The following is a 20,105-nucleotide window of genomic DNA, read 5'->3' as shown; positions in this document are numbered from 1 at the left end:
ACGTCATTAAGTTGACGATAGTCAATGACAATACGCCATTTTCTTTGACCAGATGAATCTAACTTTTTAGGGACCACCCATATGGGGGCTGACCATGGAGATTTGGAAGGCTCTATTATTCCTTGAGATAGCATTTGGTCAACTTGTTTCTTTACTTCAGCCTTATGGATTTCAGGAAATCGATAGGATTTGGCATGAATAGGATTCTGAGATGTGGTTTTTATGGAATGCTTTAGTGCATTTGTGTGTGTTAATATTTCACCTGGAAGGTGGAAGATGTCGGAGTATTCGGAACAGAGATTGTATAGAGCATTCACTTCTTCTGAATTTAAATGCGACGTTCTAAGTTGGTTCAGAACTTCTTGGGTACGGCGATAAGAGTCTTGATATTGGATATTATTAACAGGATGCGAATGAGGTTGCTGCTCAGGATATGATTGGACTTCTTCTACGGGATTCAGAGTAAAATTTAAGTTGGAGTTTATGGATATAGAAGATTCGGATGTATTAACCACAGTCAAGTTTATTCTATTATTCTTTTTGACCTTGACTAGGCAATTGGCTACCAGGAGATCTTTGACCAGTTTTTGGTCTTGTATGATACCTTCTTTTATTTCAGGATTTGAGACAGAGCATTCGATGACCATTTCAGATCTCGGAGGGATGTTATATACAGGTTCGTGGAATAGTAACTTTATATTTACATCATTGATTCTTAGAGTGTTCTTAGTGTAATTAATGTTACACCCAAAAGCGTTTAGCATATCAGTTCCGATTATGCCATCATAAGGTATGTCAATTTCTCTTACGACATGGAATTTGTAGCTGATTGATTTTTGTTTGGAATCTAGAGGTTGTAATTTTAAGTTAAAGTGGCCCATGGTCTTTGTTGACTCTTGGCCAGGATCTATTCCTTTTAGGTTGATTTGCTCTCTAACGAGAGTGAGATATGTTTGAATTGAGTTATATTTAATGAGGCTAATTGCTGAACCTGAATCAATAAGTAATGAAAGGGGTATATCTGAAACAGAGGACTTTATGAGGATATGCGGGAGTAATATTTTTTCTGGATTAGTAGTAATTTCAAAGACTTTATTACCTTTACTGGCGTCGGATTTTGAATCCTTCACAGGATCGAAGTTCTGGGATTTAGAATCGGATTTGGGAGATCTGAGTTCTTCACGGCGAACTTCAGACTGGATTTTCACTTGCGAGGTGGATACGGAGGGTTTTGTCACGGATGCAGAGGTTTTCTTTACAGACACAGAGGGTTTCAACTTGGATACAGAGGATTTCTTTGCAGATACGGAGGATTTTGTCACGGATGCAGAGGTTGTATTCACGGATTCAGAGGGTTTATTCACGGATACAGAGGGTTTTGACTCGGATACGGAGGGTTTTTTCACAGATACAGAGAGTTTCGACTCGGATACGGAGGGTTTTTTCACAGATACAGAGAGTTTCGACTCGGATACGGAGGGTTTTTTCACAGATACGGAGGGTTTTTTCACAGATACAGAGGGTTTTGAGTCGGATACAGAGGTTTTCTTCACGGATACAGAGGGTTTCGACTCGGATACAGAGGTTTTATTCACAGATACAGAGAGTTTTGAGTCGGATACAGAGGTTTTCTTTACAGATACAGAGGGTTTCGACTCGGATACAGAGGTTTTATTCACAGATACAGAGAGTTTTGAGTCGGATACAGAGGTTTTCTTCACAGATACAGAGGGTTTCGACTCGGATACAGAGGTTTTTTTCACAGATACAGAGGGTTTTGAGTCGGATACAGAGGTTTTCTTCACGGATACAGAGGGTTTCGACTCGGATACAGAGATATTTGTCACGGGTGCACGTCCCAACACGGATGCATAGGATTTTGACATGGATACAGAGGGTTTGGCATCGATTTTGAATTTTTGGTGTCCCGTACGACACCAAGACGGGACCTTTATTCGTTTAAATGATTTGGGGAATAATCATTTTCAGAACCAGTGTCTACCTCATCACGAGACTCGATATTCTCTTCTTGCATGAAATTTACGCGACTGGGGCCCGGTCTAGAGAATGAGTTGAGATTACGAGCCGGTGCTTGTGCCTGAGGGTTACGATAACGGCTATTATTGTATTCACGTTTTTTGCAATTCATTAGAACGTGACCTTCGGATTTGCAGTATCTGCAAATCACTGGGGATTTGGAAGACGTGTCATTGGTTTGAGAGTTAGCGGGTCGTTGCGCAAAACTCGGTTTCTGAAGGGATGTAAATGAATTCCTGGATTTGTTACCTTTGTTCTCGGCAGGCTGGGACCTCCTATACAGAGTTTGTTGAATACGCTCCTCGGATACAGCTATATTGATAGCTTCGTTTAAGGTTTTTGGAGACCTGCATCTCACTATCGTGGATATGCGAGGGAGTAGACCCATTGTGAAATGATGGAGAGCAAGATCCTCCATGGCTGCAGTCCGACCGGCTAACTGACCCGGTTCGGCATTGGTTAGTGAAATCTCCGTTAAGAGTTGTGACAGGCACGTCTCCACCTTAAGCGCGAATTGGCTGACATTTTCGAGCGGGCTTTGCTTGCTCTCTTGTAGGTCTGCTAGTAGATGTGAGTAATGTTTCCTCTCACAGAATTGTTCTTTGAGGAAATCTTTTAATTGCAACCAGCAGGTAAAATCCTTTATGGAGCAAGCAATTTCCGCTTTACCTTTTAGTTGACATAGTATAAACTTAAGTAAAATCGGTTTTTGAACGTCACTGGCCAATGAAATGGCATTGTCACAGTTTATTAGAAATGAATTTAACGTTTCGCGACACCCGTCGTATGGCTTCACAAATTTGAACAAGACACTCAGTTCCATTTCAATATTTGATTCTTTCCTTATTGTTACCTTTTGTAAGAGCGGAGATTGCTCGACAGACTCTGGGCTTATTTTATCAACAGGCATATTAAAAGGTGAGACCGGATGAGATTGTTTACTTTGAGATAAGGCGAAATGCTCGACTCACATTAGTACGTGGGCGGCGATGATGGCGATTATTGGCGTTTGCATTTCGGAGAAACTGCAGATGTCCCCAATGGTTTCGTGGTGAACAGTGAACACGTATGGACACAGAGCACAGAATAGCACAGCACAAGTAACACTTATTATTGATATCACTGTAATACACAGATCACTATATGGACCAGTGGAGGGTCCAGGGATTTGTATTTTGAATCCCTTTGCGCTGCCACCAATGTTACGACGGAAAATCCGACAGGGTTTTTAAAAAAAATAAAATTGTTTTTACACAGAATAATATAATGAATTTTAGTACACTGGGAAAAATACTTGGGTTTCCAAAGAAATAGTAATAGACGTGCAACCTTTACGAGTTGTGGGACCGGACTGACGGCAGCTTACCCGATCTGACACCTGGTCGAGATAGAGTAGCTGCTGGGTCAGCTGTTTAGCTAGCAGTTGAGGGATGTAACAGCTCGTAAAATGCACGTATGGTTACGTATTGTTTACACTGTTGCTTCAATGTTTGTAAGTGAAAGTCTATCCGAATTTTCATGAAAATTGTATGTAACAAATAGACTGGTACCTTTCTGATTAATGAAGGCCTGAATTCGCCTTTTACAAACATTTCTACAAGCCCAACTGTTTCTAACGTAAACATTAATTATTGAGTTCGATAAGTTTACCTTTAATTGTAACTTATTTTGACACTCTTACTATTAAGAAAACCCTCTCTAACAGAAGAAAACAGTCAGTCCCTTGAAATTCATAACAGAAGCTTAACACTGTATTTTAATTCTCATATTTTTCTATATTGTAAGAAGGCTACATGCTTTCATTTATTCCTTCAACCACATATTATAAAGTTTATTATTCTATCAGTGTACTAACTAGTAAATGAAGATTTCCATCCATACCTAACTTTTTTTTTTTTTTTTTTGTTTTTGAAATTCGCACTTTTCGGTTTTTCCCTTTATTTTTGCTATAAGACATTGCTACCTGCCAAATTTCATGATTCTAGGTCAACAGGAAGTACCCTATAGGTTTCGATTCCCTTGACAGGTCTTGACAAATAGACAGACAGACAACAAAATGATCCTATAAAGGTTCCTTTTTTTTCTGGAAATACATAACTCAAAAATACATTACTTTAGGTTAGAACCCTCACATAACTTAAAGGACCAAATTACAACTCACACTTACACACCAAAGTCTGTAAATAATGTTCTGTTCAGATAATAATAAAGATTTATTTATTTATTTATTTAACTAACCAACCAAATATGTCACAGTGGGGAGACTGTCAAATGATGGTGATTATATGATTTGAAACTTGATTTTATAAATAATACAAGTGTAAATTAAAAATTTATAACACCCCCGACGATCCAAAGTATTTGAGTTTTCCAAAACATCATTTTCAAATAAATAATTACGTATTTAGGCAACATCCATCTTGACAGCTTGACATTTGTCTATTGACATAACATTATGAACCTAACGGTTATCTAACCTTCTTTTCTACAAGAAAACTAGAAAAGAGCTGATAACTCTTAAACGGCTGAACCAATTTTTTTAGATTATAGCTAAGAACACTCTCGATCAAGCCACCTTTCAAACAAAAAAAAACTAAATTAAAATCGGTTCATTCGTTTAGGCGCTACGATGCCGCAGACAGATACACAGATACACAGACACACAGATACACAGATACACACGTCAAACTTATAACACCCCTCTTTTTGGGTCGGGGGTTAAAAATGATAAATTATTGTAACAAAAATATGAGTCACTTTTGTGTGTTCTTCAAACCATCCTTATGACTAAGATGGTAAAACACACCTTTCCTTATAACTACATTATCATTGAACTCAACATTTTATCTTATCAACTCATGTTTATTTAATCACTAGCTGATGCCCGCAGCTTCGCCCGCGTGGATTTAGGGTCTGAAATCCCGTGGGAAAGTTGTCACAAAGTTCCTCTATCGATTAAAAAAAAAATATACGCAAATCGGTTCAGAAATCTCGGAGATTTCGGTGTACATAGGAAGAAAAACACAACTCCCTTTTTGAAAGTCGGTTAAAAAAGTAGCCTATTTTACTCCCTGATCAATCCTCTACTTGTCTGTGAAAACCCCGTCAAAATCGGTCCAGCCGTTCCGAAGATTAGCCTTTTCAAACAGACAGACAGACAAAAATTTTAAAAACGTGTGATTCAGTGTTGGTATCGTTCAAATAACCATATGAGCTTAATATGAGGTAGTTATTTCGAAATTACAGACAGACACTCCAATTTTATTTATTCGTATAGATAATAACACAAAATGTTTAAGCAAATACTATTGAAATTGTGTATTGGATACAGGATTAAGGCGGAAATTAAAGCTTTGAACCCACTACAAGCCTCTGCAGCAGCTCAAATGCTTTTTTTAAAATCCATTACCAGTTAGCCCTTAGCTGCGATTTCACCTGCTGGCAAGTAACGATGTAGTCTAATATGGAAGCAGGCTAACAGGCAGGAAGGGATATCTCAGTTTTTATTAAACCCATATTCCTATCAGTTTCTACACAGCATCATACCGGATCATAAAATGACTTGGCGTCACAGCTTTACCAGTAGGCTGGTAACTAGCCACAGTCAAAGCCTCCCACTAGACCAGATCATAGACAATTTAGAAATTTCAAATTTTCCATTTGTATAAATTAAATATTAAAAAAAAATTATATAAATATATTTAAAAAAAATTGTCCCTGCCAGGAATCGAGCCCGCGACCTCCGTTTATAAGACCACAGCTCTTATCACTGTGTCAGGGAGATTATACCATTTTAAAGGAATTTGCATAAAAAAGGGAATTTGGATGTTAGAAAATCAGTCTCCTGCTGAGATTCGATATGAATATTGAATACCTTTGTGTTTAAATCGTGAACTGGATAATTAGATATTGCGATAGCAATCGCGCTCTAACTAAATAATTTATTTTGCCATTCGTTTTTTAGATTAAAACTCAAATAAGCTCTATGCCTTGTGATCTGTGTCCCACGCGTATGTTTTGGGAGGACATTCCAATAATTCGTTTTAAAAATATTTCAATAATACAGCCTGCTTTTTCTGAATGACGCTTAAATACAACGTACGTTTCACTCTTCCTTCTTCTTTAGTAGTGGGGGGGGGGGGGGGGGGGGGGCGCGAAGTTTATATCATACTGCATGTTGTACTATAATATTTGTCTGTTTTGGTGGATAATGAATTAAACTTAAGAAACATATTCCTTGTATAATAGTGCATTATTTTAAAGCTGCAACATTCCACAATCATTCATGCGCTATACTCATAATAATATTATGTTAGTGCGTAATGTAATTGGCATACTGCCAAACACTTTGCTGATTTTTAAAAATAGCATTTGTTATCAAGTTATTGTTAAACTACCTTAAATTACAAAGGAATTTATTAGAAAAACCTAGCTGTGTAGAAATACTAGTAGAAAGTAATTATGATCTAAATATTAGACAAAAAGAAAAGCTGACTGACTGACTGATGTGAAATGCACAGCTCAAACTATTGAATGGACCGGGTTGAAATTTGGCGCGCAAATATACATAGACAGCCGCTAAGACAGGATTTTTGAGAATTCAACCCCTCTTCTTCTTCCAGACCTTATCCCATGCTACGTGGGGTCGGCACAACATGTCTTCCTCTTCCACTCTCTTCTGTCATCCAGCAACATATCATCTACCCCTTTTATACGCATATATTTATGAATATGAAAATGTATCCTTTTTCACGCAATCCATCCACCTTTTCTTTGGTCGTCCTCTTCTCTTTTTTCCTTCCTTTTTGGTGTAAAATAGTGTAAAATTATAAAGGAGAAAGTTCGTATGTGTGTGTGAGTGTGTGTGTGTGTGTGTGTGTGTGTATGTATGTATGTTTGTTACTCCTTCACGCAAAAACTACTGGATTGGGCTGAAATTTAGAATGGAGATAGATTATACCCTGGATTAGCACATAGGCTACTTTCTATCCCGGAAAATCTAAGAGTTCCCACGGGAATTTTAAAAAACCTAAATCCACGCGAACGAAGTCGCGGGCATCAGCTAGTACGACTATAATTATTTCAGTAGGCATCGTAATGGCGTCTGATGAAGCATAGCCTACTAAGAACAATATATAAAACAGGATGCCTATTCAATTCCTGGAGAGCTATTTGATGAGTGATGACTAACCCATCATCCTGGCGCTAATAGCTATCGTACCTATGTCTCAAAATGTATGACTCACAACAGTAAAATTGGTAATTGGTGATTCGACATTGACTTATCACGATCAACCCATTGCCGGCCCACTACTGAGAACGGGTCTCCTCAGAATAAGAACGATATCGATTACATCTGTGGAAACTGTTTGACGACATCCCTGGCGCAGTTGTAAGCGCTGTGTCTTATAGTAGGGAGTCCCGGGTTTGATTTCCAGCAGGACCTTTCATAATTTGTCTGGTCTGGTGGGAGGCTTCGGCCGTGGCTAATTACCACCCTACCGGTAAAGCCGTGCCGCCAAGCGATTTAGAGTTCTGGTACAGTGCCGTGTCGACACCAAAAGGGTGTTGGTTTAATAAAAACTGCCATAGCCATTCCAAGTTAGCCCGCTTCCATCTTAGACAGCATCATCAATTACTAACAGGTGTCATTACAGTCAAGGGCTAACTTGTATCTGAATAAATAAAAACAGTTGCGAGTACATGTAGTGAGCATAGCCGTGATAGTCTAGCAGTGGTTAAGATGCCCACCTTCTATTCGGGAAGTCGGGGGTTCGATTCCGGGCACGCACCTCAAATTTTTGGAGTTATTAAGCAATTAAGTATCACTTTCTTTAACGGTCAAAGAAAGCGTCGTAAGAAAACCTGCATACTTAAGAGTTCTCTATAATGTTCTCAAAAGTGTGTGAAGTCTGCTAATCCGCACTTGCATTCCGAACCAGTGGTAAATTATTTGACGATTCAAAAGCACTTGTAAAAGTTTATTTGAATAAAAATCTATTCTATTCTATTCTATTCTATTCTATTCTATTCTATTCTATTCTTGGCTAGCGTGGTGGACTATGGGCTATGGCCAAAACCTTCTTATTCTGAGAGGAGACCCGTTCTCAGTTGCGGGCCGATGATAGATTGCAACTATAAAGTCATAAAACAGAACAATAGTGAGATGGCAACTCTCTAATGGATGGGGAAATAGGGACGCTCCGTATTATAGTCCCCGCGCAAACCCAGTGCGGGATAGCGCGGGTGACGTGCGAGTATGCGGGGCGTCCCCCCGCTTCCTAGCCCGGTTGCCATCTCGACCTGTCGCGTGCTGTACCTACTAGATGACGTTGTACTGAAATTATATGATCTAATGAATCAACCAAATTGTGCAACTATTTAAGAACTCTTTAATTCGATGACAAATTGACCTTGACTGCGATTTCACCTGGTGGTAAGTGACAATGCAGTCTAAGGTGGAAGCGGGATAATATACCATCCTCGCAGTCTCTTACAAAAACCATTGGTAAATGAATCATTAAATCAAATCTGTTCCAGTGAGTGGTGTCCAGTGAACGACAAAGCATAGAAACCGCGTTTCTAACAATTGTGATATGGGCGAGAAACTCACGTCTGTTATACACGTTACTTCAACCAATTAAATTAGGATAAATCGCAAAAGGCTCATGATTGATCATTGTTCGTAGTGTAAGGTTATTTTTAAAAATTGATTTGAGTTGTCAAAAATAATATAAAATTATAATTTTTATCTAATGCAGGTAGTTTGATAAAATCGATATTTTGCTCATTCGATGTCATACAATCTGTTGCTAGGAGGCCAACAAGATTGAACTTGCATAAATACGGGTGTTTCGAAGGTTTTAGTTTAGTCTCCTTCTGAGATTCGGAGCGATATCGCATATTTTCGGTATTTGGATTGGGAACTGGATAATTAGATGTTGTGATAGCAATCACGCTCTAATTAAATTATTTATTTTGGCATTAGTTTGTTTAGATTAAAACTCTCGGATAACCTTGCACATTAAACTTTTGTTTTTTTGTGTTGGTTTTGGAGAGGACATTCCAATAATTCGATAAAAATATTTAAATAATACCTGCTTTTCTGAGTGACGCCAATAATAGTGTGTTATGCGACACTGGCCACTACCGTGATTGGCCGACTCAAAATGAAGCGGCGTTACAACTTATAATCAAATACACGCGTGCGGTAGAGATTTCGTAAGGCTATAATTTAGCATACGGAATAATTCTATGCTTGGTCGTTCACTGGTTGCGTCAAATCTATACTAATAAATAAAATTGGAGTGTCTGTCTGTAATTTCGAAATAACTACCTCATATTAAGCTCATATGGTTATTTGAACGATACCATAACTGAATCACACGTTTTTAAAATTTTTGTCTGTCTGTCTGTCTGTCTGTCTGTTTGAAAAGGCTAATCTTTGGAACGGCTGAACCGATTTTGACGGGACTTTCACAGGCAAGTAGAGGATTGACCAGGGCGTAAAATAGGCTACTTTTTTAACCGACTTTCAAAAAGGGAGTTGTGTTTTTCTACCTATTGTACACCGAAATCTCCGAGATTTCTGAACCGATTTGCGTCATTTCTTTTTTAATCGATAGAGGAACTTTGCGACATTGTTTCATAAAAAATTTGGAGTCCAACTCCTCAATCCTGATGCTGCAGGGGATCTGACCAATCCACGCGGGCGAAGCTGCGGGCATCAGCTAGTTCATTAATAAAAGTGGTTTGATCATTCTTGATCATGCCTATTAAATTTGAGTGGGCATCATACTAGCAACATAAAAATAGTTATGACTGGTTTTCGGCGGGAGAAACCGTGAATAACATTTCTCGTACAAACAACTGTAGGTTGTGGAATGTTATTTGAATTTTAAGCACGTAACTACTGAATGCCGTTTTCTGCTACCAATTTGAGTACTATTTACAAATATCCTCAATAGCTCAACGGTTAAGGAGTGGACTGAAATCCAAAAGGTCGCTGGTTCAAATCCGATCCGTTGCACTCGTCGTACCTACTCCTAGAACATGCTTTACGCTTAGTTGGAGGGGAAAGGGGAATATTAGTCATGACTAACATTGCTAATATTCTTACTACTGATATTGTAATTGCGAAAGTGTGGCTGTCTGTTTGTCTGCTAGCTTTTCACGGCCCATTCGGCTTGCATTTCAGAGACGCATACAAGTAGCTTACTTTTGTCCCAGAAAATCAAAGTTGCGTTTTTGTTAACGAAGTCGTGGGCCATCATCTACAGGTACAGCTTCCATCCGAGGTAGACACATAGGACATAGGGTATTTTCATCCCACAAAATCAATTTCCCACGGCATTTATAAAACCACGCGGACGAAGTCGCGGGCATCATCTCGTAAAAGTATCGATTATAAAGGGAAATCTGACTGATTGTTACCAACGTAGGTTGTAAACCGCTGGGTCAAGAAAAGAAACTAGAGATATATAACATATTGTAGGCATCATCACGTAGGTTTTCTTTATAAAGTAGGTAAACTCCCACCAACACACCCACTACTAGGGTACCTCTAGTGGGTATTAGAGGCAGGTAGGTACCTACGTCGTCGTTAAGTAGGTTCTAATTTTCGAGTTGATAACGGTTATTATGTTCTGCTTCTGAATGACCGTATGTCGGCTGATATAAGCAAAAGTGTGCGTAAATAAAATACTGATGCATTCTCTATTCGCTCACTCTCATAGTCCGAAGGATGGTAATCCGAAACGATTGAAGAGAGATCAGGGGCAGGACAGATATAATATCACTCATATCACTTTCGGAGACACGGGGGTGTAATGTTGTTTTCAGTTTTCAGCCAATCAGATTATTGATAGACGACGTGATAAAATAATTATCAGGGGCCTTACTGTGGTAGTTTGAGAGCTACAGTATGATGCTATCACCTCTGATTGGTTGATGCTCTCTCACTATTGGCTACCATGAATTGTTGCCATAAAAATACCATTTTAGCCAATCACAACAACTGGGATTGTAATAATGATTGATGCAGCTTTTCCGAAAGCGACTAGCAGGTCACCTCTCAAGTCTGATTGGTTGTACCCTAATACCGCCAACTTCCCGAACTCCGGGATGCCTAACTACCTACTGAGAATTTCTTTTTTTACCGAGGCCCGGGAATCAAACCCGGACCTCATAATCCGCCGCCCAAGAAGCGAGCCACTAAACCTACGAGGCGTGATAACGGTAACTCTGTACGATTGGCATAATATGTGCAGTTCAAACATTAGTTTCAAAGTGAGTTAGTAGGTTACTCATCCGTGTTGGCGCTGACCTAATGCCAGATTAACACATTGTAATGTAAAGCGGTACTATTCACATTTCACTACATTTTGAGTATTTTCGCCAAACCTTTTATAATTCTCCACTCTACTCCATGGGAGGCAAAAGCTATGCCTGTGTTCCCGTCACAGACGCTGCCAACGTTTAGGAGTCGGTTTTTGCACCACACACCATGAAGTCCGTTTTGTCAACACACCACGCATGTTGTTAACCCCCGACCCAAAAAGAGGGGTGTTATAAGTTTGACGTGTGTATCTGTGTGTCTGGGTATCTGTGTATCTGTGTATCTGTCTGTGGCATCGTAGCGCCTAAACGAATGAACCGATTTTAATTTAGTTTTTTTTGTTTGAAAGGTGGCTTGATCGAGAGTGTTCTTAGTTATAATCTAAAAAAATTGATTCAGCCGTTTAAGAGTTATCAGCTCTTTTCTAGTTTTCTTGTAGAAAAGAAGGTTAGATAACCGTTAGGTTCATAATATTATGTCAATAGACAAATGTCAAGCTGTCAAGATGGACGTTGCCTAAATACATAATTATTTATTTGAAAATGATGTTTTGGAAAACTCAGATACTTTGGATCGTCGGGGGTGCTTCGGGGGTGTTATAAATTTTTAATTTACACTTGTTTTGTTTTTTTTTTATAACTATCTATAGATAGGTAGGTACTATCTGTGGCTCGAAATAGACACTTTATCTTTCTTCTTTTCATAATTTTTATTGGTCATTTGTATATGTAGACTATACTTTCTTGAATTTTTCGACTGAATAGCGAAGTAGCATATGAAACCTATATGTAAAACGAAAAGCTGACTAACAAACTGACTGACTGAATGACTGATTGACAGCTCAAGCCACTAGGCGGATCAGGTTGAGAAATGCAGAATGCAGATAGCTATTATGACGTTCGCTAAGAAAGGATTTTTAAAAATTCAACTCATAGGGGGATAAAACAGAGGGTTGGTGTAGACCACGCGAATGAAGTCGTGGGCCTAAGCTAGTTAAATATTAAGATAATATACAGACGAATCCGAATAAAATTAATTGTGACCATTTTTTTCAGTACGACCGCGATCATGACGGGCGAATATCATACGTGGAACTCAAAGACATCATCGAGTCCCGGGAGTACGACCACGATTTACCAGACAATGTGGTGGAGAAGATCATGGCCCTAGCTGATAGAGATAACTCAGGGTACTTGGACTTTGCAGAGTTCGTGGATATGATGAAGCACCCGGATCTCAAGGCTGTGTTCGGCCATTTTGTGGCGCGATATGTCCACTCGATTATACCGCATCGAGATCCTATCGATACGATCGGTGAGTTTCCTTTCGAATCTGCAAACCTGGTACAGAACTATTTTTTTTTTTTTTTGGATTAACGAACAGTAGCACGCAGTAGAATAATGAAGTAAAACTTAAGTGCTACCCACTACGTTAACCACTCTATCACTTTTATATGTTACACCGAAGTACCTGCGCAGCAGTATTATTTTTGAATGGCGCGAAAATACTTTAGCCAATCATAGCGCGCGTACAGACGCTATATTTGGTTGTTGTTTTGTTCGCACGAATTATATGAGCGAGATAGCACGAGTCCTGTTGTTCTTGTGTTTAAAATCTTAACGTCAAGCAATAGTCTGTATTTCACTGGTGTAGGTACATTCGGTTTTAGGCGGCGATAATTTTGCTTTTACGATGCGACGTATAAATGGTATTCGTAGTGGTGGTAGTACACTGTAAGTACACCATCCTACATCAGCTGTGTATTGGTACCAGAGTTTTGATGGTTAGAAATTACATTGCAAGTGTTCTTACATACTTGAATACTAGTCCAGAATCTAGCCGCTAGCCCGCTTAAAACGAATTATTTTCAGTTTCACTTATTTTACTTATTTTATTTTTTTGTTTATGCCAAAATTTACCTAAGTACTTATATCTTAGGTTTCTATGTCATTTGTACAATTTTTACCTGTATGAAGTAGCATGCACATAGATTCTGTCATTAGCCTTTCGCATGTGCAATGCTGTAAAATTAAAACATTATTTGCTAAAGTAAGGTCACACTAGAGAAATGTGCTATCATAAGTGTATATCAATTAAAAAAATTGTGTATAATCTGGAAAAAACTATTGAGCATTCCATGGTACAACAAAATCAGCACTAAAGACAGTTTACTATATTTTGTCCCTTGCCATCATGTTGGCACCATTGCTTTGTCAGGTTTTTTTTCTCTCTCGTCTGGCTTTACTAAGATTAGCCAGGACTTCGTCTGTGTTGGTGTTAGCTGGCGGGCGTACTCTGTCGTTTTGGAGTGTTTTTTTTTTTTGTTAAAACTGACTGGAAAGCGCTCTAAAGTTAAACTATACAAGTATGAACCCCGTCTGTGCCGGCGCTCGCCGACATACGCACGGCACCCCCTTAGAGCGCTTTCCAGTCAGTTTTAACAAAAAAAACACTCCAAAAAGGCAGAGCACGCCCGCCAGCTAACACCAACACAGACGAAGTCTTGTCAGGTGCAATTCCTTAGAACTTAGGGTTTATTATTGTGTGAAATGCATTAGTGCCAACATGACTGCAAGAGACAAGTTATAGTGAACGGTCTGTAACATATTTATCACAAACTTTTGGATAAATTGAGAAAACTGTTGAATGTCTGTTAATATGTATTTTCAAGATTTTCAACCATAATCTTGAGACATGTTATATTCTCTAGTGCGATTTTACATTGAGTACGCAGCACGCTGAATACCTGTAATGGGCTTCCAAAACGGTCAAGCAGCTTGATGGCAAGCACGTTATTTTGTTTTGCTTGCTCAAGCAGCACGACACACGCGTCTAGCAACTTGAGCAAGCAAGAGGCACTTGTCTCATCATTTTGTACCTGATTGTCAAGACAAAAATTTAAAATCGCATCAATCACGGATCAAGCACGTATATGCTTGATTCAAGTATCAAGCAAACATTGTGAACGATCTACATGCTTGGCTCAAGCAAAAATCTACGTTTTTTTATTTATTTTTATTCAGATAAAAGTTAGCCCTTGACTGCAATCTCACCTGGTGGTAAGTGATGATGCAGTCTAAGATGGAAGCGGGCTAACCTGGAAGGGATATGGCAGTTTTTATTAAACCTCATACCCTTTGGTTTCTACACGGCATCGTACCGGAGCGCTAAATCGTTTGGTGGCACGGCTTTACCGGTAGGATGGTAACTAGCCACGGCCGAACCCACTAGACAAAACGTGCTCGCCATCAAGCTGCTTGACCGTTTCGGAAGCTCTTAACAAAGCATTTTGTTTCTACAGCACATATATATAAAGACTAATTTTGTTTGGTAGACAGGTGGACAGGATTCCACGCGGTGTCCTCTGCAGATGGCGGTACTTTTATATTTTTCTAAATTTTTTGTGTCGTTGGTTTTTCATTTTTTTTTTTGTTTATCATTTATATCATAGACCACAGCTTTGGATGTCGATATTTTTTAATAATTGGGTTGGCCTGCTGAATAAGGCCCGGTATCCATCTAAGCGGAGCGGAAAGTAGATGTGTACAGCCAACCAATCAGATTTTTAAAAGATGACGTGATAATTTTTTCGCGTCATCTAATAAGAATCTGATTGGTCGACTGAACACATCTCCTCTCCTCTCCGCTTAGGTGGATATCGGGCTTTAGGACATTTCCATTCTGTTTTGCTTCAGTGAATAAACACCCTAAGGGTCCGTTTGGTCGGAAGCAGAGCGGAGCGGAGACGTTAAGAATAAATAGAGACCAATCAGGTTATTGCTAATTGACGTGATGATTTTACTACGTCATCTTTCAACCTAATCTGATTGGTCGAAAACGCAATGGCCCTAAAGCCAACCTATTGGTGGGTTGTGAGGAAAGCTATAGCTTTGCTTCATTTTCATAGCTTGACTCAGCTTTGGTGATGGGTTATACGAGATAAGTTATTAAAATGAAGCGATCCTATTGCTGGGGTTTACACACATCCTGCGTTATACATCTTTGCCTATTGCTGGTAGAAACGCAGTAGATTGGATAGTGGACACTGAGCATTACCAATCTCAGACATGGAATCCATAGTGGTCTGTGGCATATCATCATTTTTTTGTTACAAAATTTCATTGTTTTTTGGTTTCCATAATAATTATTGTTGTGGCCCCGTACTGTCATCTTGGTGTTGCTTTTTTTTACTAACTGCTATAAGTTAAGACGGACGAGGGGAGATAGCTTAGTGGTTAGGACGTCGGCCTTTTCTGAAGGTCGGGGGTTCGATCCCGGGCACGCACCTCTAACTTTTCGGACCTATGTGCGTTTAAGAAGTTAAATATTACTCGTCCTAACGTTAAAGCATCGGAAACCTGCATGGCTGGGAGACACACTATATCACACTAATATTTTAAAGGCGAAAGTTTATGTGTATGTGTGTGTGTGGGTATGTTTGTTACTCCTTCACGGGATTTTTGAGAAACCTACATCGACGCGAACGAAGTCGCGGGCATCAGCTGGTTCTCTATAATGTTTTCAAAGGTGTGTGAAGTCTGCCAATCTGCACTTGGCCGGTGTGGTGGACTATGGCTATCACCGCTCTATTTACTCACAAGATAAAGTTAAACAGCACTAAAGCCCTACTACTACCCGCGAACTGCCGATAGATAGCGATAGATATACTTAGTAATTTTTTTTCTGTCGCTCCGCGTATTTTAACATTGTACTATATTTATATTTATGAGCTCAGAATTTTTTCCTCTTTCACTTGATATCCCAATCGAGACAATAGCAAAAAAAAATCTGGAGACACCCACTTTTTTTGATGTAACATCCCCCAGGTCGTTTTTTTAGTATAAAATGCCTACGTCACCCGGACCATAATAACGAATCGATTGACACCTTATTCATCAAAATCGGCTCAGTAGTTTAGGCGCTTCAGTGGAACACACAAATACATACATACATAGACTGCTAAAATCATAACTCTTCCTTTTGGCTTTGTCACACAGCAAAAGTAATATGGTGTACATGTTACTCGTATGTCATTATTTTTTATCACATTACTACAACACCTGACCTTCGGTGGACATTCGATTGCCATGACTCAGCGTAGCCGGTGTCACCTGGAGTGGCCTTGTCCGGCCTTATCACTGATAACGCATTTAATACCAAACCCCATTTGAGCTCATAAATAGGTATTTCGTTAACGCTTGAGTCAAAGAGAATATATACTAGAAAATCATTATGGTTTTACTTGTGTTTAAAGTATTAAAACAAGGAACCCAGGATCCTCTATAGTTTCGTCCAGTCCGTCTGTGTGCCACAGCCATTTTAAAAATAAAGTATAAAACCTGTACAGAAACTCACTCTATACAGAGGCATATTAAAATTTTGAAAAGCGAGAGCGGGCGAGATAAAATTTTGGTTAACTTGACCAGTAATTTATTAGATACTGAATGATGGCCGCGATTCGTCCGTAGGGATTTAGAGTTTTTAAAAATCTCCTGGGAACTGTGATTTCCTGATGGGACTATAAGTAGTCTGTGTCCGTCTCCGAGTTGCCGGCCATGTCTGTCTGTAGCTTTCGTCGAAATCGGTTAAAGGAGAAAAACAGACAGACAGACAGATTAACTTTCACATGCGTCCTATTAGTTTGGATTTAATTAATGGATATGGATTGTAGTAACTGTGTATAAAATGACTAGACACTCGATTCAAGTGTCGGAAAAGACAGTTTAGGTAACGATTTTAAATTGTTCACGTATCTAATTTTATTTTAGTTTATGAGCGGAAAAAACGGTCAAACAGGCGAATATACCCAGTCAGAATCGAAGGTGTTTATAGCCACCTAGTTATATTACAAGAATTAGTGGCACAAAACCAAAGAGCGCAAGTAACACGATCAACTCAAACAGATTCGCCAACACGTGGGTAAAGAGGATGGTTTCCTCATTCTGCTAGTAAAACATTGTTTCTATGTAAATTAGTATCCATTATTCAAAGTACTGTAGTAGTGGCACAGCCTAAAGATATCCTTCATACAGTCGGTACAAGCTTGTGGCACAAAATCAAAGAGCGCAAGTGACACGATCGACTCAAACAGATTCGCAAACACGTAGGTAAAGAGGCTGGTTTCCTCATTCTGCCAGTAAAACATTGTTTCTATGTAAATTAGTATCCATTATTCAAAGTACAGCTACTTAGCATAGCATAAAGGCATCTTTCATACAGTCAGTTGAGGGAGACGTCTAGACAACAATCTAGGGCTCCATGGGGTGACAGGGGCAAGACGAGATAGAAATTTTACCGACGGACAGACAGACAAAAATTCCAAAAAATAAATGTTTTGGGGTCTATATTGATAACAATGTTTTCTCCGATTAAAATTTTCAAAATATATATACAGAAATCGTCCAGTTACAGTTTTATTATAAGTATAGATTGAAAGTTGTGCTGACTTCTGTCAGTCAAGCAGTCTTCCCGCGTCCTGCTTCTCACACTCCGCATGATTTGTCTTGTTGTAGATTTTTAGACTGAGATCTTTAGAATAATGTTGTTGTAGTGCCAGACGCGGTTATGTACATTTGTATGTGTGGTAAACATAGTCACGTTTCATTAGATAGTTATTATCTTATCTGTTGCTCAAGCGCAATGAATAAAGAATTCTAAACAAAAAGCACCGCTGACAGATCATTATAGTGTAGGAGCCCACATTTTATATTCACAATACCTATATAATAAGGTGTCATAAACAGTGTGAACAAAACAGCACTAATTAATAAAACTTTTCGATCTTGTCCCTCCTTCACCATTTTACCACCGCACCGCAAGACGTCGGGCGAGTTTCCATCCTTATGTCGTCGACATTCCATCTACACGCACGAAACGTTTTGCGTCTTCATTCCTCATACGCATGGCTAAGGTTTGGAATACTCTCCCGCGATCTGTGTTTCCTACCAATTACAATCCGGGTATCTTTAAAACAAGAGTGAATAGGCACCTTCTAGGTAAACACGTCCCATCTTAGACCACATCATCACTTTCCATCAGGTGTGATTGTGGTCAAGCGCTTGCCTATAGTGAATAAAAAAAAAAGCTGTTTAATTATTTTTTAAACAGTTTTACTATTATAGTATTTCGATTAGTAATTCGTAAAACGTATGTACAAACATCGTACCAATCTGAAAAAAATTCACACGGAATGTTTTAAACGTAGTAGGTGCAATATTATATACTCGTGCTTAAATTGTTTAATTGGGTACTAAGCTTAGGTACTTTTTGTAAAGATTTTGAAATTACTTATTTAAAAAAAAATTAAATTGTTATTCTGTTTTAATAGTCTAAAGTAGACCATCACGTATTAAAGTGCGAGTTTGTTTAAGTAATGTTTTAGTCAGAGCATAGTTCCTTAAGAATATTTTCTTTAAATTATTTTGCTCAATAAGAGAAACAGAGTTTTTTTACCGAAATTCTAAGGTCGCGCTAGTTCGTTAAACCTAATATTTTTATCTCCAAAGTTTGCTACGTTATAAAGACCCAATTTGAGGCTTATTATATTAACTGAATAATTTGAGGTCGTCCTTATCCGAGATGTCATCTGAAAGGGAAAATGTATTTGTCAAGGATAGATTTTTGTTTTTATGGTAACTAATGATAGTCAATTTAAGTTCATTTGTAGCCTTAAAATAGTTTTTTTCTAAGCACAAAATGATGAGTAATCTATGTAGTTTTGATTCAATTCAAATACTAGCGTTTTTTCGTATTTATTTTCGGTCTTATTCTAGGACTTTTTATTCTAGGAAGGCTTTTTTAGTCTTAGGACCAGTGTTCTGCACATTATTGAGCATACGTATACGTCCGCTTCAGACACTTAATTATTTTAATTGTTAACAGGCTATTTCGCAGGAATGACCTATAGGGTCATGAAATATATTTGTTTCCCAAAAAAGAAAATTGATAAGCCTTTACAAATTATTGAATTAACAGAGCATTTGAAACATTTTTTTTTTTAATTTAAGGTCATATTATATCGAATTTAAATGGATATTATAGGTTTGAACTTGGTGCAATCTTGTTTAATCAGTGTTGGAATAACGCATTCGAGTAAATGCAATTAGGTACGCTTGCAAATAATCGTATTAGAGGTCCGCTGGCGCCAATCGTCGCAAATCCTTGCGTTTGAACGCGTCGAGTCGCCGTCAACCATAGTATTTTGCAATATTTGTTGTTGAATGGACGTACATAACGTCCCATTACCGATCCCCGGTGGGAAAAATAAAAAATAAATAAATCGTCATATATATGTGTGGAAAAACTGTGTAAAATATATAATTTTTCTGTATATTTTCTTTAATTAGTAACAGTTGTCGCCAAAAGAGGTCGAAAGTAAATGGCGTTACGTCATCAAATGTACGAAATGATTGCTTTTGGAAATGTGTTTTTAATAGTTACCATAAATGTGTTTTTTATCTAATACCAAGAGAAATGTGGCTAAAGATGTGTAAACGGACTAGTTGTACTTGTAACATATTATCTAAAAATTTAAGTGATAACATAAACAGGTATACGGTGATCAAATTATGTGTGAAGAAAGTTTTGGATTACTTCAAAAAGATAATTGAATATTTTGGTAGGTATGGCACTCTTATGTTTAAATAGTACAATTAATTTTCAACCATCAATAATATTATAATTAACTGCTACCCGGAATGCGTTACAAATTACAATAGAAATTAGAACAGAC

General features: G+C 38.4%; 1 protein-coding gene across 5 annotated transcripts in view; it reads left to right on the top strand.

Moving 5' to 3' along the window:
• LOC123871206 (rhomboid-related protein 1-like) overlaps positions 1-20,105 on the top strand; it is a 31,753-nt gene that overhangs the window by 5,774 nt on the left and 5,874 nt on the right. For 2 of the 5 annotated variants that reach the window (XM_045914852.1, XM_045914851.1), the window contains exons 2-3: positions 12,430-12,688; positions 14,709-14,750. In XM_045914852.1, the coding sequence (XP_045770808.1) occupies positions 12,430-12,688; positions 14,709-14,750 (301 nt within the window). Of the gene's footprint in view, positions 1-12,429; positions 12,689-14,708; positions 14,751-18,470; positions 19,992-20,105 lie in introns of those variants that run through there. The other 3 variants (XM_045914855.1, XM_045914854.1, XM_045914856.1) reach the window with 2 other exon arrangements.

The sequence above is a fragment of the Maniola jurtina genome, chromosome 13 (assembly GCF_905333055.1).
Source record: "Maniola jurtina chromosome 13, ilManJurt1.1, whole genome shotgun sequence".
Classification (NCBI taxonomy): domain Eukaryota; kingdom Metazoa; phylum Arthropoda; class Insecta; order Lepidoptera; family Nymphalidae; genus Maniola; species Maniola jurtina.
This window is presented reverse-complemented; position numbering and strand designations above follow the sequence as displayed.